The 21,098-nt window shown below is 43.3% G+C and overlaps 1 protein-coding gene across 2 annotated transcripts in view; it reads left to right on the top strand.

Annotated features, from left to right (window-relative positions):
• Positions 1 to 20,113, top strand: part of LOC133132347 (unconventional myosin-VIIa-like) — a 38,345-nt gene extending 18,232 nt beyond the window's left edge. Inside the window, exons 22-47 of one of the 2 annotated variants that reach the window (XM_061247723.1) lie at positions 247 to 450; positions 844 to 1,008; positions 1,294 to 1,383; positions 2,734 to 2,861; positions 3,245 to 3,371; positions 3,549 to 3,668; positions 4,117 to 4,290; positions 10,401 to 10,628; positions 11,421 to 11,591; positions 12,181 to 12,298; positions 12,533 to 12,659; positions 13,210 to 13,379; positions 13,799 to 13,992; positions 14,399 to 14,523; positions 14,621 to 14,778; positions 15,124 to 15,277; positions 16,067 to 16,222; positions 16,398 to 16,503; positions 16,695 to 16,808; positions 17,088 to 17,175; positions 17,376 to 17,482; positions 17,580 to 17,765; positions 18,399 to 18,515; positions 19,195 to 19,278; positions 19,432 to 19,551; positions 19,992 to 20,113. In XM_061247723.1, coding sequence (XP_061103707.1) covers positions 247 to 450; positions 844 to 1,008; positions 1,294 to 1,383; positions 2,734 to 2,861; positions 3,245 to 3,371; positions 3,549 to 3,668; positions 4,117 to 4,290; positions 10,401 to 10,628; positions 11,421 to 11,591; positions 12,181 to 12,298; positions 12,533 to 12,659; positions 13,210 to 13,379; positions 13,799 to 13,992; positions 14,399 to 14,523; positions 14,621 to 14,778; positions 15,124 to 15,277; positions 16,067 to 16,222; positions 16,398 to 16,503; positions 16,695 to 16,808; positions 17,088 to 17,175; positions 17,376 to 17,482; positions 17,580 to 17,765; positions 18,399 to 18,515; positions 19,195 to 19,278; positions 19,432 to 19,551; positions 19,992 to 20,084 — 3,624 coding nt within the window. In that variant the 3' untranslated portion in view covers positions 20,085 to 20,113. The remainder of the gene's footprint in view (positions 1 to 246; positions 451 to 843; positions 1,009 to 1,293; positions 1,384 to 2,733; positions 2,862 to 3,244; positions 3,372 to 3,548; positions 3,669 to 4,116; positions 4,291 to 10,400; positions 10,629 to 11,420; positions 11,592 to 12,180; positions 12,299 to 12,532; positions 12,660 to 13,209; positions 13,380 to 13,798; positions 13,993 to 14,398; positions 14,524 to 14,620; positions 14,779 to 15,123; positions 15,278 to 16,066; positions 16,223 to 16,397; positions 16,504 to 16,694; positions 16,809 to 17,087; positions 17,176 to 17,375; positions 17,483 to 17,579; positions 17,766 to 18,398; positions 18,516 to 19,194; positions 19,279 to 19,431; positions 19,552 to 19,991) is intronic. The other variant, XM_061247724.1, reaches the window with a different exon arrangement.
• Positions 20,114 to 21,098: the final 985 nt, after the last annotated feature.

Genomic DNA, 21,098 nt, shown 5'->3' on the forward strand with positions numbered 1-21,098 from the left:
GATATAAACTCCACATATTTTGGAACATATAAAACAAACATTGTTTGACATTAAACTGGAGGCAAAGTTATACAATTATACGAGAGATGTTGCCGTCTGGAATTACCCAGGAGGGCGACGGCGATTTTGTTTGGCTCATGTTTGATAAAATGAGGCCCCATGACTTTACAGCCAATATAACGAGACGTTATCATTAGTGTGTCACATGTCATGGCATGTCTGTGTACATGTGTGTCTGTGTGACAGGATTTGGAACCAGCCAAAATGGCCCTGGAAGATGAAGACCTGGATGAAACCCTTCCTCTCCCAGAGGGTGAGGAAGAGGACATCACAGAGTACAAGTTTGCCAAGTTTGCCGCTACCTACTTCCAGGGCACCGCCACACACACCTACATCCGCCGCGCTCTCAAGCAGCCACTGCTCTTCCATGAGGATGAGGGAGATCAGCTGGTGGGTTTCTCCAGTGACCTGGGCTACCGTCTACAACATCAGTTCCATATCTATCTGCACACAAGCTTCTTATCCTGTTTAATGCAGCACACGGATATGGACAAACCATAAATGATGGGATTCCATCCAACCAAGTGTAATAGAAATTGCGTGCATCAGAATGTTTTGTCCTACTTGTTTGGTCCAACTTGTTGTTTAGACACATACCAAATCATTTTCCATGAATATGTATTCTGTAGTCTTTGGGCTGTTTCCATCTGCGCACTATGTAAAGCAATGAATGAAGTAAAACAGCAATGGGATTCCAGCTCATGGGTGAACGCACTAAGCACTGCCCATCAGAATCCCTAACCTCTGCTCCACACATTCTGGCCTATTACCCCACCTCCCTAGGCTGCCCTGGCAGTGTGGATCACGGTGCTGAGGTTCATGGGAGATCTCCCAGAGCCCAAGTTTCAGACGGTCACCAGTGACGGCAGAGAGAAGATTCCGGTCATGACCAAGATCTACGAGACCCTGAGCAAGAGAACCTACAAAAGGGACTTGTTAGAGGAAGAGGTGAGGAGACGAACGTTGAGGGGTCCGGGAGGGGACGTGAAAAAGAGAGAGAAGGTTGAAGAGACATTTAATTGTCATTTGGGATACAGGACAGGTTAGGTATGCGATTAACCAGAGGCACTAGGAGGCATATCTCAGCACGGGAGAATAGGAAGGTGCATGGTTTTCCCCTGAACCCCAGTATGAAGATGATCATTTGCCAGAACTGTAACTGTAACAGAACAAAAGCACTGTAATGCAGTACTCTGGGTGATATACAATGCGTCTATGTTGTGTCCCACACAGGGCACTCACAATGAAAGTCAGAAGAGGAACAGTGTTCGCCACAAGCTAGTGTCCCTCACACTGAAGAAAAAGTCTAAAATTACAGAGGAGGTAAGTGTGGGGTGCTGACAACTACTGCTTGGGGCAACACCACTCCAACAGTGGCCCTCTTGTGGAGAACTTTGATAAAGGAGCTGGAAATTTAGAGACATTATAAAGGCTTAAATATTAAATCTAGGGGCATGTTTAATTGCCCACTAAATTGTTTAGGGTTAAATCAGCTCCATAAGAATAGATTTTACTCTGATAGAGTACATTGATGTGCAGAACCAGCTAATGTGCACTGATGACCCAAAACATTATGGCAGCCTGCTTAAGATGCTGTCGGTCCTCTGCGTGCTGCCAAAACAGCTTTGATCTGCAGAGGCTTGGTCACCTCTGAAGGTGGCCTGTGGTATCTGGCACCAAGACGTTAGCAGCAGATCCTGTAAGTCCTGTAAGTTGCCAGGTGGAGTTGCAGTGGATCGGACTTGTTGTTCCAGCACATCCCACGATCGGATTGAGATCTGGGGAATTTGGAGGCCTTGAACTCTTCATGAAGTTCCTCAAGCAAACATTCCCAAACAATTTGTGCAGTGAGGCAGTGTGCATTATCCCGCTGAAAGAGGCCACTGCCATCAGGGGATACCGTTGCTATTAAGAGGTGTACCTGGTCTGCAACAATGTTTAAGTAGGTGGCGCATGTCAAATTCATGTCCACATGAATGCCCGGACTCAGAGTTTCCCAGTACAACATTGCCCAGAGCATCACACTCCTTCCACCGGCTTGTCTTCTTCCCACAGTGCATCCTAGTGCCATCCCTTCCCTAGGTAAATGACTAACACGTACCCAGCCGTCCAGATGTTGACAAAGAAAACAGGACTCAGCAAACCAGGCAACCTGATTTCTTTGCTCCAAGGTCCAGTTCCTACCCTCGCATGCCCATTGTAGGCTCTGTCTGGGACAGGGGTTAGTCTGGGCACTTGTGCCACAGTAGCCCTTCTCTCAGTTTGGACCAGATTGGATAGCCTTTGTTGCCTCACATATCAATGAGCCTTGGCCAACACCCTTTTGCCAGTTTGTGGTTTGTCCCTCCTCAGACCACTGTCAGTAGGGAATCACCACTGCTGACCGGGAGCACCCCACAAGCTTTGCCGCTTCGGGGATGCTCCACCCTTCTCATCTGGCCATAACAAATTGGCCCTTGTCAAAGTCACTCAGGTTTTTTTACGCCTGCCCATTTCTCCCACATCCAAAAACCTTATTCGCTTCATCTTTGAGTGCTCATAATATTTTGGGTCATTGGTGTATACTATATTTTTCTGTGCTTTTTCGAAATAACTTTTTAGCCATTACATGTTCAGTTCGGGTATTTTCATATACTGGACATGGACCAAGCGAGGTATGTTGGTTGCCCCCAGGTGGCCAAGCGGCTGAGTGATGGCGAGTACACCATGCAGGTGGACAGCATGTTGGAGGACCGCCCCACCTCCAACCTGGAGAAGCTGCACTTCATCATAGGCAACGGCATCCTACGCCCAGCCCTCAGGTAGGGCACAAAAGCCTGATGACTTATCACCTACCACAGATATCCCATACGCAAAGCAAAGCAGTCAACTTCTTCCTCTGTGAGGAGGACCTCATTCTGCTGTTCCTTAGCAGTGTATGTCTCTTCTGCTCATTCTCTAACCATAGATCTCCTGAGACATCACACATGTCCTTACAATACTCATTTCTATTGTATGTTTTTAAAATATACTTTAAATGTGCATTTGAAATGTCTAAGTATTGAATGTCCTTCTTGTAAACGTGGCTAAGCAAACATTCTATTTCTCTCTCTGAATACCATGGCTACCCAATGCACCAGGGATTCTACAGTACACCGTGGTGTTGTCTGTATCTTGGCTGGTTACGCTCTGCTTCCTTCCATAGAGATGAGATCTACTGTCAGATATGTAAGCAGCTGTCCCAGAACCCATCAAGGACCAGCAATTCCCGGGGATGGATCCTCATCTCCCTCTGCGTGGGCTGCTTTGCTCCAACTGAAAAATTTGTCAGAGTAAGATCTGACCTGGTTTATATCCAAGCAAGATCTTTGTCTTAGTGCTTATCATTTTTCCTACTTAATTTGTCTACAAATGAATATTCTTTGTGCTGGAAACCATTGAATATCCACTGATAAACTTTCACAAATATGTTTTTTGTTCTTGACCTCTCTCTCTCCTTGACCTGACAGTATTTGCGCAACTTCATCAATGGCGGGCCCACTGGCCACGCCCCCTTCTGTGAAGAGAGATTGATAAGGACCTTCATGAATGGGACGCGGACACAGCCTCCCTCCTGGCTAGAGCTGCAGGTGCACCCTTTCCTCCACCCCCCACTTTGTGCTGGTCTTTTTTCCCCCAGTCCTCTCTCAGTCTTGAGCGGCCTGTAGCGTAGTGGTTAAGGTAATTGACTGGGACATGCAAGGTCAGTGGTTCTAGTCCCGGTGTAGCCACAATAAAACCCGTTGGGCCCTTGAGCAAGGCCCTTAACCCTGCATTGCTCCAGGGGAGGATTGTCTCCTGCTTAGCCTAATCAACTGTACGTCGCTCTGGATAAGAACGTCTGCCAAATGCCATTAATGTAATCTAATGTAATGTAATGTCTTGCTCTAACGTCACAACAGTTCTCCATCCATTTGATTCTGTGATTTCCATCAGTTAGGGAACTGGTTGTGAACTTGAAAAGCAAATGGACCAGTATGTATAGTGACAGAATAGAGGAACTGGGTTTTAAGCATGCTGTCATCATCCATTCCCCAGGCAACAAAGTCCAAAAAGGCCATCATGTTACCAGTGACCTTCATGGATGGCACAACCAAGACCCTGTTGACGGACTCAGCCACCACGGCTCACGAGTTGTGCAATGCCCTTGCTGACAAGATCAACCTGAGAGACCGATTTGGCTTCTCCATCTACATCGCCCTGTTTGACAAGGTAGCAACAGTATTCTACGGCACAATAACCTGAAATGTTCTGGCCACTGTTCCATGTACCTACAGACATGTGGTTCTTAACAGGTTCCTAACCTTTATTTCTACAGATCAATTATGAAGATTTTAGTGAACTGCACAAAACAGTTATGCAGCACGATGTTTAGAACAATCTGCCTGAAGAAGGGCAGATTGGTGTAAATACATTTCTGCATACTGCTTTGACCACAAGTAGCCATAGTCTTTGTTGATTGCTCATTGTCTGCTGGGATAGAACTATAATCTTGCAATTGTTTGTCATGCCTAGCACTGCATAACATTTTAAGTATCACCCCTTTTCTTGATACAAGCTTGAAAATGACATACTCAAAATAAAATGGTTACTATTCTTGAACCCATTTGATAAAAGGCATAAGGTCTCTTCTGAAAGGCAATCCTTTAGGGTTTGTTGTCCAAGAGTCAGAATCAAAAACAAAGTTACAGATGTTCAAACACAGTGAAAGTAGAAGCTTCTTCCTTTTTTTTTAACAACTCTTTATTGGGGTTTTTCTGAGTTAAACAAACAAACATACATGCAATATTTCAAGTATTAAGAAGACATAAAACAAAGACTGGGCTGAAATAAACATTAAAATGCAAGAGTGTAGCATTCTATGTCCTGCAAATAAGTGGGCTGTTTCACAGAGGAGTAACTTATTTGTAGCAAATTCAGCCCAAATACAGACAACAGAGATAAAAGAAGAGAAAAAGAAATAAATAAATAATAATAAAAAAAATAAAAATACAAAAAAATACAAAAAAAAAAAAGACAAAAAAAGGAAAGAGGAAAAGAAAGTGGATGTGAAGTAAGTCGGTAGTGCTTTCATATTTAAAACAGGCTAGTTTGGGGGAAGGGTTGACTAATCTTTGCTAAAGTGATCGATAAAGGGTTGCCAGATCCGGTAAAATTTGTCTTCACATCCTCTCAATGAGAATTTTATTTTTTCCAAATGCAAGTGTTGCATAACATCTCTCATAAGGTTAGAGCAAGTTGGAGGTTGAGCTTGCTTCCAGTTTAATAATATCAGTCTGCGTGCTAGAAGGCATATAAATGTCATCATATTATATTGAGAGCTGGATAGCACGACACCATGTTCTTTAACACCAAAGACTGCCATCAATGGATTAGGATCGATCACTCTTCCTATGATGTCCAAAAAAGATTGGAAAAGTTTTTGCCAGTATGTTGTTAAACTTGGGCAGTGCCAGAACATATGGTCTAGTGATGCTGGTGACTGTCCACATCTATCACATGCAGGGTGTATATTCTTATACATTTTACAGAGCTTTTCCTTTGAAAAGTGTAATCAATGTAACACTTTAAACTGCAAGAGCCCATGTCTCGCACAAACCGAGGAGGAGTGTACCAATGTCAGAGCTTTCGACCAAAGTTCATCCGTGATGGCCACTCCTAGGTCATTTATCCTGGCTGTTTTTAGATAATCCAGAGAGGTGGTGCAATTTAGACATGAAAGTGTATTATAAATAGTGGAAAGGCCTCCTTTTGTTAGCGGATTTGACAAAAATATAGAATCCATTGGTGAACTGTCTGGGATGTTGGGGAAGGACGGAGTGTTGTGTTTGACAAAGTCTCGCAGCTGCAGAAATCTAAAATGATCCGAGTGGGGCAAATCAAGTTCAGTTTGCAGCTGTTGGAATGATGGAAATATATCCTCAATAAAAACATCTTGAAAGGTGCGGATACCTTTTCTGTGCCACTCATTAAATATTGCGTCAGAGAGAGAGGGAGTAAATGAATGATTCGCAATTATAGGAGCATGAAGGGAGCCGGAATGCCACCCAAAGTGCTTTCTTATTGAAGACCAAATGCTGAGGGAGTGTGAGACTACTGGATTATTTAAAGGATATGAGCGAGTGGAGGGCAATGCTGAGAAGAGTAGAGCCGATAAGGAAGTTGGGGAGCAACATTTCCCCTCAATATGGAGCCAGGCAGGCATTTGGTCTTGAGGCCAAAAGGAGAGTGCCCGTAAATTGCATGCCCAATAGTAGATTCTTGAAAAAAGTGTTATTGATGAAAATTGGAATGCTTTGAAAGAGGAACAAAAATTTCGGAAGGGTGTTCATTTTAATTATATTAATTCGGCCAGCCAGTGAAATAGGAAGATTCGACCACTTAACAAAATCTTGTTCTGTACGATCAAGAAGTCCTGCAAAGTTTTGTTTGAATAAATTAGAGAAGGTTTTGGTAACAGTCACCCCTAGGTAGCGAAACTGACTTACTACATAGAATGGGAAGGAGCTAAATGATTGTCGCTGGGCACACTTTTGGAAAGGTTAAGCTTGTACCCTGAAACCTTGCCAAAACCTTCTAAGATAGATAGGATACTAGGAATGGATGATGAAGGGTTGGAAATATACAACAATAAATCATCCGCGTATAACGACACCCTATGTTCCCCTTCTCCCTGTTGATACCAGTGTAACTATTTGAAGTACGTAAAGAAATAGCGAGTGGCTCAATAGCCAGAGCGAAAAGAAGTGGAGAGAGGACATCCTTGTCTAGTGGAGCGGCTTAAAGGGAAATATTCGGATCTAAACTCCTTCGTATGAACAGAGGCCAAAGGCGAGGCATAAAGTAATCTCATCCAGGAAATGAATTCTGTTCCAAATCCAAATTTCGACAGGGTCGAGAAGTCCCACTCGACCCTGTCGAAAGCCTTCTCTGCATCGAGAGATATGAGCACCTCAGGACTATGTGGGTTTGAGCTGGAAGAATAAATAATGTTAAACAAACGCCTAAGATTAAAAAATAAATGTCTATCTTTAATAAAAACCTGTTTGGTCAGAGGATATCACTGTTGGGAGCACTTTCTCCAATCGTGTAAAAGATTAGAATCTTGGCTAACAATTTTACATCTACATCCAGAAGGCTCACCGGTCTGTATGAACTTGGATTGAGCGGGTCTTTTTCTTTTTCTAAGTAAAGAAATGCTAGCTTGATAAAATGTTGGTGGCAGGGAACCTGTTCTGAGAGATTCATTAAATACTTGAAGTAACAAAGGAGAAATAAGTTCTGTAGATGCTTTGTAAAATTCTGCCGTGTACCCGTCTGGGCCCGGAGCTTTCGAGCTTTGCAAATTACATATAGCTTGTTGTATTTCTTCCAGGGTAATCGCTTCCTCGAGTTGCCCCCTATCTTCCCGATTTATGGAAGGTATATCTAATTTAGGATCGCCGGCCGAATCTGTAGAATATAAATTGGAGTAAAACGATTTAAATTCATCATTCATTTCTTGTTGGTTTATCGTTATTTGTCCAGAACTAGTACGAATCTTTGTGATTAATCTAGAAGCAGCTGATTTGAAGTGCTAGAACTTTGCTTGCCTTTTCGCCATGTTCATAGAATCTGTGACGGCCTCATGTCATCAAAGTAGTTGTCTCTGAAGTAGAAAGAAGATTGAACTCAGTTTGGAGGGAGACCCTTTCTTTGTACAGTTCGGGTGAGGGAGAGACTGCGTATTGTCGATCAAGATTAAGAATTTTATTAGTATTTCGCTGCTCAATTCTCACTCGCATGGCCGATACTTTTAGAGAAATAATCTGCCCGCGAACATAAGCCTTTAGGGCTTCCCAGAGTGTGCTTTTAGAAACATCTGGTGTATCATTTGTCGAGAGATAGAACTGTATTTGGGATTTTATATCCTGAACCAAACCTTTGCTAGATAATAGCGAGTTATCAAATCTCCAGGTTTTGGGCATGTGCTTGTTAAGAAATGTCAATTTAAAAACAAGGGGGCTATGATCGGATAACACAATCGCTTCATAATCACAATGTCTCATTAAGAGGGAAATTTAAGGTCAATGAGAAAATAATCAATCCTTGTGAAGGTGTGGTGAACGGGTAGAAGCTTCTTTCTTCACCAAAAAGTTTTTCTGTTTTTGACTGGATACAGATTATTCTCGCTGAGCCTGGTGCGGTTAGAAACACAATGGAGCCACAGCCACAGCACTGGGCAAATTCCCTTTCAAATTTGAGCATTCTGTTACATTGTTTTTCTAAACTATGCAGTTTTCAGAGACTCCAAAAGAACGCATAGAAACTAAATGATATTATGGGCATTATGAGGTGTACAATTGTACATTTTGCTTACTAAACAATACAACACTTTATCCTTCCCCTCACCAGTCAACCTCCCCCTACCTTTCTGTCTCAACATCCCTTTCCTTGCAGCTCTCTTCAGACAGCAACAGGTCAAGAAGATCATAGAAAATAAGTACAATAATACCATCTTGTATACTAATATATTCATTGAGGGCAACTGATTTACATTTTTGTCAAATACCCAACCCCCATTTTTTTGGTTGAAAAACATCAACCTTTTTTGGCATGAAATCCCAAGAACAGTTTTTGCTTTATCACAACAGTCTCAGCGTGTGTATTGAAAATGCACTTAAAATGAAGACTTACAGGGTTAATAATAAACAGACAGCATGTTTCTCATTATACAGGCTGCTTAGCACTTTTGTATGGTTTATGTGACATATGCTTTGTAAAGCTACCCATGGCTCCAACATTTTCATTGGTCTCACTGGGCTACCTGAACAAAGTCACAAATTGAAATGGGTAATGAAATTAACTTTGAATCAATGGGAAGTGTGGGCCTACTTGTTTGCCATTTTCCCAAAATTCATTCTTACACTGCAAAAAATGTCCTTTTAGTCTTGTAATAATCTTATTGAAACATGTACACATTTTTGCTTGTTTAACTGGATTTTCCTTGAAAAGTGAGTCTCATGCCATTGGCAAATTTTAAAATTAGTCAAATTTTCTTACCTCATTAGTGATACTTTTTGCATAATTTTGCCAAAAAGTAATAGGAATATCATTTTAAGTCTAAAAATGTTTGTTACAACTGACTTATTTTTTGGTTTTATGAACAGTGAATGACAATATACAGTTGAGGCCAAAATTATTAGCCCCCCAGGAATTATGAACATTTTCCTAAAATTCTGCCCAATGCATACATTATTGCTAAAACTTGATATAATCAAACATTCACCAGTGCTATTTAGTAGCTTTTGGTAAATTCTGGAATGTAAAATACATTTTTTTGCTTGCTTGATATCAAATATAGTGAATAATCGGGTGGTCAAAAATATTAGCCCCCATGTGCATTTTTGCTTTCAAAACACATACAATCAACCAATTAGCTTTCAAACCACATCACAAGAAAGGGCGAGGCCTTCAACCCTGAGAACACGGTTCCCACAGTTAAACATGGTGGTTGGAGCATCATGCTGTGGGGCTGTTTTGCAGCCTCTGGCACAGGGAGCCTTGTTTGGGTGCATGGCATCATGGAAAAAGAAAATTATATTGACATTTTGAGGGATAATATGAGGAAATCTGCTCTTAATCTAGGCTTAGGTCGTCACTGGGCCTTCCAACAAGACAACGGTCCAAAGCATTCCTCAAAATTGGTCCAACAGTTCTTAAAGGACACCAAAACCAAGGTCCTGGAGTGGCCCGCACAGAGCCCAGATCTCAATCCTATTGAGAATCTGTGGCGGGTGCTCAAAGTGAATGTCCATGCTCGGAAACCACGCAATTTGGACCAGCTGGAACAATTTGCAATGGAAGAATGGGCCAAAATCCCTCAAGAGACATGTGCCAACCTTGTGAAGAACTACTCTAAGCGGTTGTTGTCAGTTGTGGCCCAGAAAGGGTACACTATTGACTATTAATGGCCCGGGGGCTAATAATTTTGCCTGTGTCATTTTTGCCTTTTCTTGTTTCAACTCAGTGCATCAATAAAATATTCTAATCAAACTTAGTGGGCATTTTGTCTTTGATATTTTGGAAACAAACAAACTATAAACACTTGTTGTTAATGGTCATTTCCATGGAGAAATCAAAGGTTTTGTCTGGTTTCACAAGGGGGGCTAATCATTTTGGCCTCAACTGTAACTTAAGCACTTTTCATTTAATTGTAAATTATAACTCTCCCAATGGGTTAGCAGGGGGTACTTTTAGCCCACAATTTGAGGGTTGCTCTTCCAGGATTTAGTGTTCTCGCCACTTTGTTTAGGGACTCTGTTGTGTCCTTTCTGCTCCAGGTGTCCTCGTTGGGCAGCGGGAACGACCATGTGATGGACGCGGTGTCGCAGTGCGAGCAGTACGCCAAGGAGCAGGGCGCGCAGGAGCGCAACGCCCCGTGGAGACTGTTTTTCCGCAAGGAGATCTTCACCCCGTGGCACAACCCAGCTGAGGACAGTGTGGCCACCAACCTGATCTACCAGCAGACCATCCGCGGGGTGAAATTTGGGGAGTACCGCTGTGACCGGGTGAGGAGGCGACGGCTAGGCAGCCCCGCTGGGGGAGAGGGGTAGTAGCCCTGTCCTGAAACAGCACCATTCCACAGCTCCTTTCTAGACCTGCAGTTATATCTGTGATAATCACGTTGAGAGAATGCTTTTCATTAACCGGGTATAAAGCTGTGAGAACCTGTTGGCTGTACTCTGTACCGTATAATGCAATGTTTGAGTTAAATCAGTTTGATATGTTGACATTATATTTTGTTAAATGTTACCTGGGTGAAAATTCAGAAAGTAGTCGTGTCAGTAATATTGAGAGAACACTGCTGATTATGTATCATTTGGGCATGAACCTGGGTTATTGTAATGGTTATTTGATAATGTGTTATTTTCTCTCTCTATGTTCTATCTCTGTGCACTGTGTGCCTATGTGTTCCCTCTCTTTGTGTGTTGTCTCTGCACTTCTACTCTCTGTCTGTGTGTGTGCTGTTTCTCTGTGTTCTCTCTGTCTCTGTGTGCTGTATCTCTGTGCTCTCTGTCTCTGTGTGTGTTTCTCTGTCTCTCTGTGTCTATTCTCTCTGTTGTTTATCTGTCTCTCTGTGTCTATTCTCTCTGTTGTTTCTCTGTCTGTGTCTATTCTCTCTGTTGTTTCTCTGTCTCTCTGTGTCTATTCTCTTGTTGTTGCTCTGTCTCTCTGTGTCTATTCTCTCTGTTGTTGCTCTGTCTCTGTTTCTCTGTGTTCTCTTGTCTGTGTGTGTGCTGTTTCTCTGTGCTCTCTGTCTCTGTGTGTGCTGCTCTGTCTCTCTGTGTGATCGCTCTCAGGAGGAGGACCTGGTGGCCTTGGCCTCTCAGCAGTACTACGTGAGCTACGGGCCCGAGATCCTCCAGGAGAGGCTGCTCAGCCTCGTCCCCTCCTACATCCCCGACCGTGAGATCAGCTCCGCCAAGACCCTGGAGAAATGGGCTCAGCTCATCGTGACCGCTCACAAAAAGGTGCCACCGACACCAAACGCCAGTAACAGACATGACCAGTAACTTCTCCCATAACTGCACGCCACTTTTCAATCTCTTTCATCTCTTTTTTCGTCACTTTTCATTGTCGTCGTGGTGTCAGTCACCATGTGATCTGTGCAGGCCCATGCAGCAGAGGAAACCCATCTCTAAAAGCACATCATGACCATGGGGAACAGACACACAGCACACCTCTATGGCTCTGTCCCACCTTAAACATGGGAGAGCATCGAATGACCTTATCCAATCAATATCAATCCAAGGGCAACTCCTATCATTTCACCTTAGTGTTATTAATCATATGGATGTCAACTGGCTAGTAACTAACTGCAGCAAAGGTGCCCTTGTCATGGTGTGTGTGTGTGTGTGTGTGCGTGTGTTCATGCATCTGATTTTATTCCTTATCTCAGAGATAAGTCCCATTACTATTACTATTAATATATTTTAATATTTTCCTCAAGTAATCAAGGACTAAGTCATTTCTTCCCTTATAGACGCAATTTACATGGTCATGAATTTTAATGTTACTCCTTTCATTAAAACAATCACTGTAATGTCCTTATGACCACAGGCGATCTACACGCAGAAGAGGATGGACCGTCAGCGGGTCAAGGAGGAAGTTGTGGATTTCACTCGTTTCAAGTGGCCTTTGCTCTTTTCCCGATTCTATGAGGCCTTTAAATTTTCTGGTAAGTAAATATTAAGCCTTTGTGAATAGTGATCATCGAGTCATATGTATATGTACATAACATACTTGACAGCACGCTATACATATACAGTATTTAATTCCTCAGTGCTTTTTAGGGCAGAAAGAGTGGAATGTCGGGATAATATTTTCTTCGCTTTCCGGTTATTTTCACATAAGTTCCTTGACAGTTTTCAGGACCAATTGAAATAGTTTTCCGTTGTTTCCTCTCCACGAGGTCCCAGCCTGCCAAAGAATGATGTCATTGTGGCTGTGAACTGGACCGGTGTTTACTTTGTGGACGAACAAGAGCATGTCCTGCTGGAGCTGTCCTTCCCAGAGATCACTGCAGTCTCCAGCAGCAGGTGTGGAACATTACATTACATTACATTATTGGCATTTGGCAGACGCTCTTATCCAGAGCGACGTACAACAAAGTGCATACCCACAACCAGGGATAAGTTCGCTGAAAGACCCTAGAGGGAAGTACAATTTTAATTGCTACCTGTACAACAAAGATAAGGACGAGGGCCCTTTTTTTTTTTTTATTATTATTATTATTATTATTTTTTTTTTTTGAGAACAAAGAAACAAACAAACAGAGCAAAAGTGACCAAAGTTAACTATCCAAACACTGCTTACCTAGCCAACTAAGAATACCGATACACAAAGCAAGTCACAGAGACAACAATTAAGGTTCACAGGGAGGTAGGGAGGGATGGGGAGAGGTGCTGAGGAACACCTCGTCTCGCTACAGTGCACAGCATTCTCATCATTGTCCTACTTTTACAATGGTATCATTGTGCTTTATTGACGGCCTTGCTGCACAGAGTGATATCTGTGCTAGTCAGAGTGATGTCATTGGTGCTCGGAAAAACCTAGCCGAACCATAACGTACTTATATTTTAATGAAAGAGGAGGGAAACTCCAGGGACAGAGCTTCACGCTGGCCACCATCAAAGGGGACGAATACACCTTCACCTCCAACAACGCCGAGGACATACGGGATCTCGCGGTCACTTTCCTGGACGGCCTGAGGAGGAAGTCAAAGTTTGTTGTCACTCTGCTGGATAGCCCGTATGCACGTGAGCGTCTCCATTATTAAGAAAGTTGTTTGGTTCACATGTGCCACATATTGTAACTTCACCCCATATCAGCAATATACACCATGCTTAAAGCTGTAATTGTCCCTGCATATGTGTTATTACATTTACATTACATTACATTACATTATTGGCATTTGGCAGACACTCTTGTGATGTACAGTTGATTGGACTAAGCAGGAGACAATCCTCCCCTGGAGCAATGCAGGGTTTAAGGGCCTTGCTCAAGGGCCCAACGGCTGTGCGGATCTTATTGTGGCTACACCGGGATTAGAACCACCGACCCAGTCATTCACCTTAACCACTACGCTACAGGCCGCCCATAGTAATATAGCCTTCTGTAGAAATGTGTGATGCTGCGAGGAATGCCTGCAGTGGTAACGCAGAACTCTGTGTTTTAGCCGGGGATGATTCCACGTTCCTCAGCTTCACTAAGGGTGACCTCATTCTGCTGGACCAAGACTTCACCGGCGAGCAGGTGATGAATTTGGGATGGGCGCACGGTGTCAACGACAGGTCCAAGGAGAGCGGGGACTTCCCAAGCGACCTCGTTTATGTGCTGCCCTGCGTCACCAGACCCCCGTACGATCTTGTGGTCAGTAACATCTTGCATATCCATCTGTCTGTCTGTCTGTCTGTGATATTTTGTCAATATTTTCCACCCTTAGTGCAGTGGGTCTCATACCTTGGCACACCTGACCCCCTCAAAGCAAGAAACCTCTAAGAAGCACAATGGTCCATGCAGTAATAAAATGTATAGAAGTAAAACAATTTGAGCGCATTAACTTAACCCCACCCAGATATCCAACTGTGGCACATTAACTTAACCCCACCCAGATATCCGTCTGTGGCACATTAACTTAACCCCACCCAGATATCCATCTGTGGCACATTGACTTAACCCCACCCAGATATCCATCTGTGGCACATTGACTTAACCCCACCCAGATATCAATTTGTGTGACAGGCCTCTGAGATCCTTTTCTATCTATGTGAGACAGGCTTTGGTCACGATGACCCCAGACCAGCGGAGACCCTCTATCAGCCTGTCACAGCTCGTGCTGGCTGAGGGGGTGGAGAAGGTGAAACCCTATACCCTGGAGGAGTATTCGTACAACTATTTCAGGTACCCGGTCGTGCTCATGCACAAAAGGTGTTGCTCTAAAGTCACAAGGTGTTGCTCTAAACCCATGCTGCACTCTAACCCCTTCGCTCTCCCATAGGCCCCCTCCCAAAAGCACTCTGGGCCGGGTGATGATCGCTAAGGGTCGGGGCAAGGATCGGCTGTGGAGCTGCAGCAGGGAGCCCATCAAGCAACCACTGCTCAAGAAGGTCCTCAGCCATGAGGATCTCTCCCAGGAGGCCTGCATGGTGTTCATCTATATCCTTTACACTGGGATCTCCCTGCAGTCTCACACTCCTTTACACTGGGATCTCTCTGTAATCTCACTAATTTAGACTGGGATCTCTCTGTAATCTCACACTCATTTACACTGGGATCTCTCTGTAATCTCACTAATTTACACTGGGATCTCTCTGTAATCATACACTCATTTACACTGGGATCTCTGTAATCTCACACTCATTTACACTGGGATCTCACTGTAGTTTCACACTCATTTATACTCTTATTTTGATTATATTTTAAGTGTTAGTACAGGTATTTGATATTCAGTAAACATGGTTCCCGCTCCAGTGTGATCTTCCTTGATGGCTGTGGCTGCACCCATCCTGAAGTACATGGGTGATTACCCATCCAAGAGAGTGCGCTCTGTGAATGAGCTCACTGACCTGATATTTGAAGGTGCGTTGAAGGCGGAGCCCCTGAAAGATGAGGTCTTCTGCCAGATCATGAAACAGCTCACTGAAAACCACATCAAGTAAGTAAGCTGTGACTTAGCTCATGAAAAAACAACACGGTTCACACAGATGTCTTATCTCGCTTGTGTTCCCCAAGGGTATATACTATATTGCATTTTCATGTCCTGAAAAATGACTATCCAGAAAAAAGATAGATTTGTAAAAACTTAAAGCTTTGTTTATGAAAAATTTACTGAATCTCATAGTTTGTTGAATGGGACATTTAATTATGAGAGCAAGCGTAAGATGTGTACACCTGAAGTGAAACTAGGGACTTCACTTTTGTTCAAGGACACTTCTTAAGGGAGGTAAAGCGGATGTTTTGGGAACAATACTACCGGTATACTGCTCCCTATAAAATGTTTAGTAAAGTAATGAAAAGCAGCATGCAGATCATTTGCTGGTGATACAGAGCCTTGTGGTTGCAGAACGATGTAATGCTTCGCTTGCAAGTTATATGAAGCAAACGTCTATCATGAAATGCGCTAGCATAGCATTTAGCAGTATACCAGAAATGCAATTGAGTGGGACACTCAGTGTGTGTCCACATTTATTCACATGTTCTGTGGATGTTCACAGCAGTGATTACCTCAATCTTCATTGTCTCTGTGTGCTAATCAGAGTGCTGCATATGTCGATGTGTGTGTGTCTGTATGTGTGTGACCCCAGTGGGGAGCCTTGGTGTATTTCGGTGTACTTTATGTTCTTTCTGTGAGTTATGCTTTGTGTTGGAAACAGTGGTGTCTCTGTGAGGTGCAGGTGTGTGTGTGCGTCGATCACTGTGGAGCATCTGTGTGCTGTCATCACAGGTACAGTGAGGAGAAGGGCTGGGAGTTGCTGTGGTTGTGTACAGGGCTCTTCCCCCCCAGCAACGTGCTTCTGCCCCACGTCCAGAGGTTCCTGCAGTCCAAGAAGCACCACCCCCTCGCCCCCGACTGTATGCAGCGGTTGCAGAAAGCCCTGCGGTAAGGGCATCACATTCTTACACACAGAAAATGTACTTGTGCATCTTTTTTTCCTCTCAGCGTTTGGTGATAAATACTGGTAGAGTTTTCTTATTCTGATTCTTTGTTGTCGCACAAGAAATGATATTCTAACTAGTCATCCCCTGTCTGTTTTTCTTAATTTACCTTGAACCAGGAATGGGTCCAGGAAGTATCCCCCACACCTAGTAGAGGTGGAGGCCATCCAGCACAAGACTACTCAGATCTTCCACAAAGTCTTCTTCCCCGATGACACGGATGAGGTGAGGATGTCACATGACTGCTGCTTTGTCGCTAACAGGAGGTGATGGTGAACCCAGTAACCTATTGCACAACATGTACAGCGCTGCACATACACACTGCGGCAACAGTAGAAGTCAGAAGTTGGACTGTACAGGCCAACTTCTGAGGAGTAATGAGGAGTATTATAAATTGGAAAAAAATTTCATTTCAGGTTTTTGAAGTGGAGTCCAGCACAAAGGCCAAGGATTTCTGTTTTCGCATCTCTAGCAGATTAATTCTCCAGTCCTCAGAGGGCTTCAGTCTGTTTGTGAAGATTGCCGATAAGGTACTGCTCAGGCCACAGGCAACACTTCCGCCTGCCAATGTGATCCAATCATATGAAATTGTGATGAATGTAAATATTATGACTGTCGACAACTCTATCTTGTCCTTACATCTCACCATTCCATGGTGTAGCTAATTAATTAATCTATCAATCATTGTCATTTTTGCTGTGAGACTTATGCGTGATCATCACATGTACAGTATTAAAATGTATGGATACGTGGTCCATGTGTTCCTGTAGACGTAGACTGTTTATTGTGTCATTCTTTTGGTGTTTCAGGTCATCAGTGTACCAGACGGTGATTTCTTCTTTGACTTTGTTAGACACCTCACGGATTGGATCAAAAAAGCCAGACCCGCAAAGGATGGTAGAGTATATCTACTGTATCTTTCTGTTTCTTAATCTACATTATGCTATCGGCTATCTGAGTGTTGATGATGAATCAATGTCAGTGGAGGCTCAGTGTCAGTGTCAATGGAGGCTCTGAGTGTGAAACCACAGGACATCCCAAGGGCTCATTCTGGTTAATCTGACGTCAATCCTGTCTTCCTACTCTTCTTCATCTAGGCGCAGTGCCTTCACTGACCTACCAGGTATTCTTCATGAAGAAACTATGGACCAACACTGTCCCGGGGAAAGACTCCATGGCTGACTGTACATTCCATTACTTCCAGGTGAGCAGCAGATTAATGGCCCAATATCCACGAGTGTTAATGCACGCATGTGCGTTTCTCCGTACAAGACAAACTTACACTCGTGGTTGTTCTCCAGGAGCTCCCGAAATACCTGAGAGGTTACCACAAGTGCTCCCGTGAGGAGGTGGCCCAGCTGGGCGCCCTCATCTACCGTGTGAAATTCGAGGAAGACAAGTCCCATTTTCCCAACATTCCCAAGATGCTGAAAGACCTGGTGCCCCAGGACCTGATCCGGCAGCTCTCTCCTGATGACTGGAAGCGGGTGAGGGAAAGCCACACCAGCCGGGCTTCTGTGAAAGCTTACCTTGCGAACATGAAACGGGCCCTCTCCTTTGAGTTCAGTATCGGCCTGTAGAGGCGGCCTGTAGCGTAGTGGTTAAGGTACATGACTGTGACCCGCAAGGTCGGTGGTTCGATCCCCGGTGTAGCCACAATATGATCCGCACAGCCGTTGGGCCCTTGAGCAAGGCCCTTAACCCTGCATTGCTCCAGGGGAGGATTGTCTCCTGCTTAGTCTAATGAACTGTACGTCGCTCTGGATAAGAGCGTCTGCCAAATGCCATTAATGTAATGTAATGTATCATCTGATGCAGCCTAATTACCATAACAGCACTGCATAAACCCAACACTGTGTGGAAAATAACATTTGTAAATGCAGTATCATTGTAAACTAAAGTTTTATAAGTAGAGAACAATTGAAATGTCAGTGCCATGCAATATTATTTTACCATGTGCATACAAGGTTTGGGAAGGTTTGGTCACTTCAACTTCCAATGGGCCAGTTCATCCTGAACCTGGTGCCGAATTAAGTCTGCTTTCAGTGGCGTGACCTGTTGTTATGTCTCTGTGAAGTCTCTTCTACTGTGTATTGATTGGCTCTTGTGTCTCTGCACAGTGTATTGTGGGATGCTTCAACAAACAGGCTGGAAAATCCAGACAGGAAGCCAAGCTCTTGTTCCTAAAAATCATTTTTAAGTGGCCCACATTTGGATCTGCCTTCTTTGAAGTAAAGGTAATCTATATTAATATATTTTAGCATAGATTCTACACTCACTGAGCGCTTTATCAGGTATTTATTAGACATATTTATTTTACTTCTGCTGCTGTAGCCTATCTATTTAGAGGTTTGACGCATTGTGTGTTCAGAGATGCTCTTCTGCATACCACTGTTGTAGTGTGTGGTTATTTATGTTACTGTCACCTTCCTGTCAGCATTGACCAGTCTGGCCCTTCTCATCATTAACAACGCATTTTTGCCTGCAGAACTTCAGCTCACTAAATGTTTTTTGTTTTTCGCACCATTCAGAGCAAACTCTAGAGTCTGTTGTGCATGAAAATCAGCAGGAGATCAGCAGTTTCTGAGATACTCAAACCACCCTGTCTGGCACCAACAACCATACACAGTCAAAGTCACTTCTTTCTCATTCTTTCTCATTTGGTCTGAAAAACAGCTGAACCTCTTGACCATGTCTACATGCTTTTCAGCATTTAGTTGCTGCCACATGATTGGCTGCTTAAGTACTTGCATTAACACGCTGGTGCACAGGTCTACCTGATAAAGTGCTCACTGAGTGCATAATTTACATCTCCTTCTGTTAATGAATAAACCTAAAACTAATATACTGAATTTTAAAAAATAAAAATTCTATTGAATCTATCTTTTTTTTTGCTTTCAAAAATCTATTCCACAGCAAACCACTGAGCCGAATTTCCCTGAGATCCTGTTGATAGCAATAAGCAAGCATGGTGTCAGCCTAATAGACCCGAAAACCAAGGTGGGTGAAATTTTATGTGTGTGCGTTTGTGTGTGGGCATTTGTGTGTGTGTGTGTGTGTGTGTGTGTGTGTGTGTGTGCTTGTGTGTGCGTGTATGTACTTTGTGTGTGTGTATCCACATGCCGGGTGTGCTCATAATCTGATTCCTTGCAGGACATCTTAATTACGCATCCCTTCTCGAAGATCTCCAACTGGAGCAGCGGCAACACATACTTCCACATCACCATCGGCAACCTGGTGCGAGGCAGCAAGCTTCTATGCGAGACCGCACTGGTAAGAGAGACCAGCTCTTTCTGTAACACTGCCCGGCTGATATCCCTCAGCCAGTAGCAGAGAGGGCAGCAACAACCACAGTTCATGAAACAAAGCAAAAGTGACAGTGTGATTTAAAGTGAGAGCACTTTTATCTATAAACAAAATATTTGCTAAATATTTCTTAGTCAGCAGTAAATCGCTCATTGTTCCTATGTGTAAGGGTTAGGCGGCTGTGTGTTAAAATCCAGTGTAGGATACAGCTATTGTGCTGAAGAACATGCTAGAGCACACAACTGAAACAGCAATAAGGTAGATGCGGCAGAATACAAGAACATATGCTGAATATGAAATTAATTAGAGCAACGAAATCGGTAAATGAAACAAATGTCAGTTAGATATGCAAATATTGTCATGCCCGGTGATATTAATGCAGACCAATGTGGCTTTACCACCGGCAGGGCTACAAAATGGATGACCTCCTGACGTCCTACATCAGCCAGATGCTGAGTACCATGAGCAAGCAGCGCAGTGCGCGTGGCAACAGCGACTGAGCACACTGTGGAAGGGTGGGGAACCTGTACCTGCCAGCGAACCTGTCCCTGCCACGCCCGGCCGCTGGGACCACACCCGCTCAGCCTAGACCTGTAGGATCTGCCCCTCCTCACTCACTCTGCCAATGAGCGTTAGAACTGAGGTCATATTCAGTATTTCCGTGTTAATGCCATGGGCACGTGTCAAAGCACACTTAGTGCTGTTGCAGCAGTGTTCAGATCAACATCCTGTTGGGGAAGTATTTTGAGAAAAGGTTGTTGACCTTGCATTCACCCACACAGGAGTCATTGGTCTAGTTCTGAAGTATTTGAACCTTCATCGGTTGGACTAAACAGTGGCTCAGACTGTTCCAAAGCCACTCTCCAGGCTAAAGCAATAATTAACATTGTTTGTGTTGACATTTGGATAATGGCATGTGATAGCTTGAGTATATCTTTGCTCTTTTCTGGACCTATGAATGGATAACACAAGGAATGATGTCATCAACAATGGTCAGAATCCTTGTTCCAGGAAGGACATGCATGTTCTTGGTAAGGCCAGGAATTAGATTGTATACCCTGTATAAATAACGCCCTTCTATTTTTATATGTGATTTATTACCCTTGGAAACGACAACTTACTCACTTTAAAAGCAATCATTCAATTGAGTTTCATAATGTGATTTAGCCATTTTAATTCCTTTATTTTTAACGCCTTAAGGTAACGCTTTTCTTGGAAGTTGAAAAAAAAAACATAACATTGATTACCTAAATATGCTAACATTATAGTCTGTGTATTCTTTATTAACCGATTTAATGTCTACAGCGTGTCAAAGATAATCACAAAGTAGTGATGCATTTACAAATGTATTGTTCATAATTCAGATGCCATTGAGAGCATGCAAACAAGCACAAAACATTATTGTAACTTTTTACAGTGTTGCAGTAAAGTTATGATGAATGACAATGTCACAAATTTATTTTTTTACAACCCCCAAGTTTTTTAGTTTTTACAACCCCCAAGTCACAATTTCC

The sequence above is a fragment of the Conger conger genome, chromosome 7 (genome assembly GCF_963514075.1).
Source record: "Conger conger chromosome 7, fConCon1.1, whole genome shotgun sequence".
Taxonomy (NCBI): Eukaryota; Metazoa; Chordata; class Actinopteri; order Anguilliformes; family Congridae; genus Conger; species Conger conger.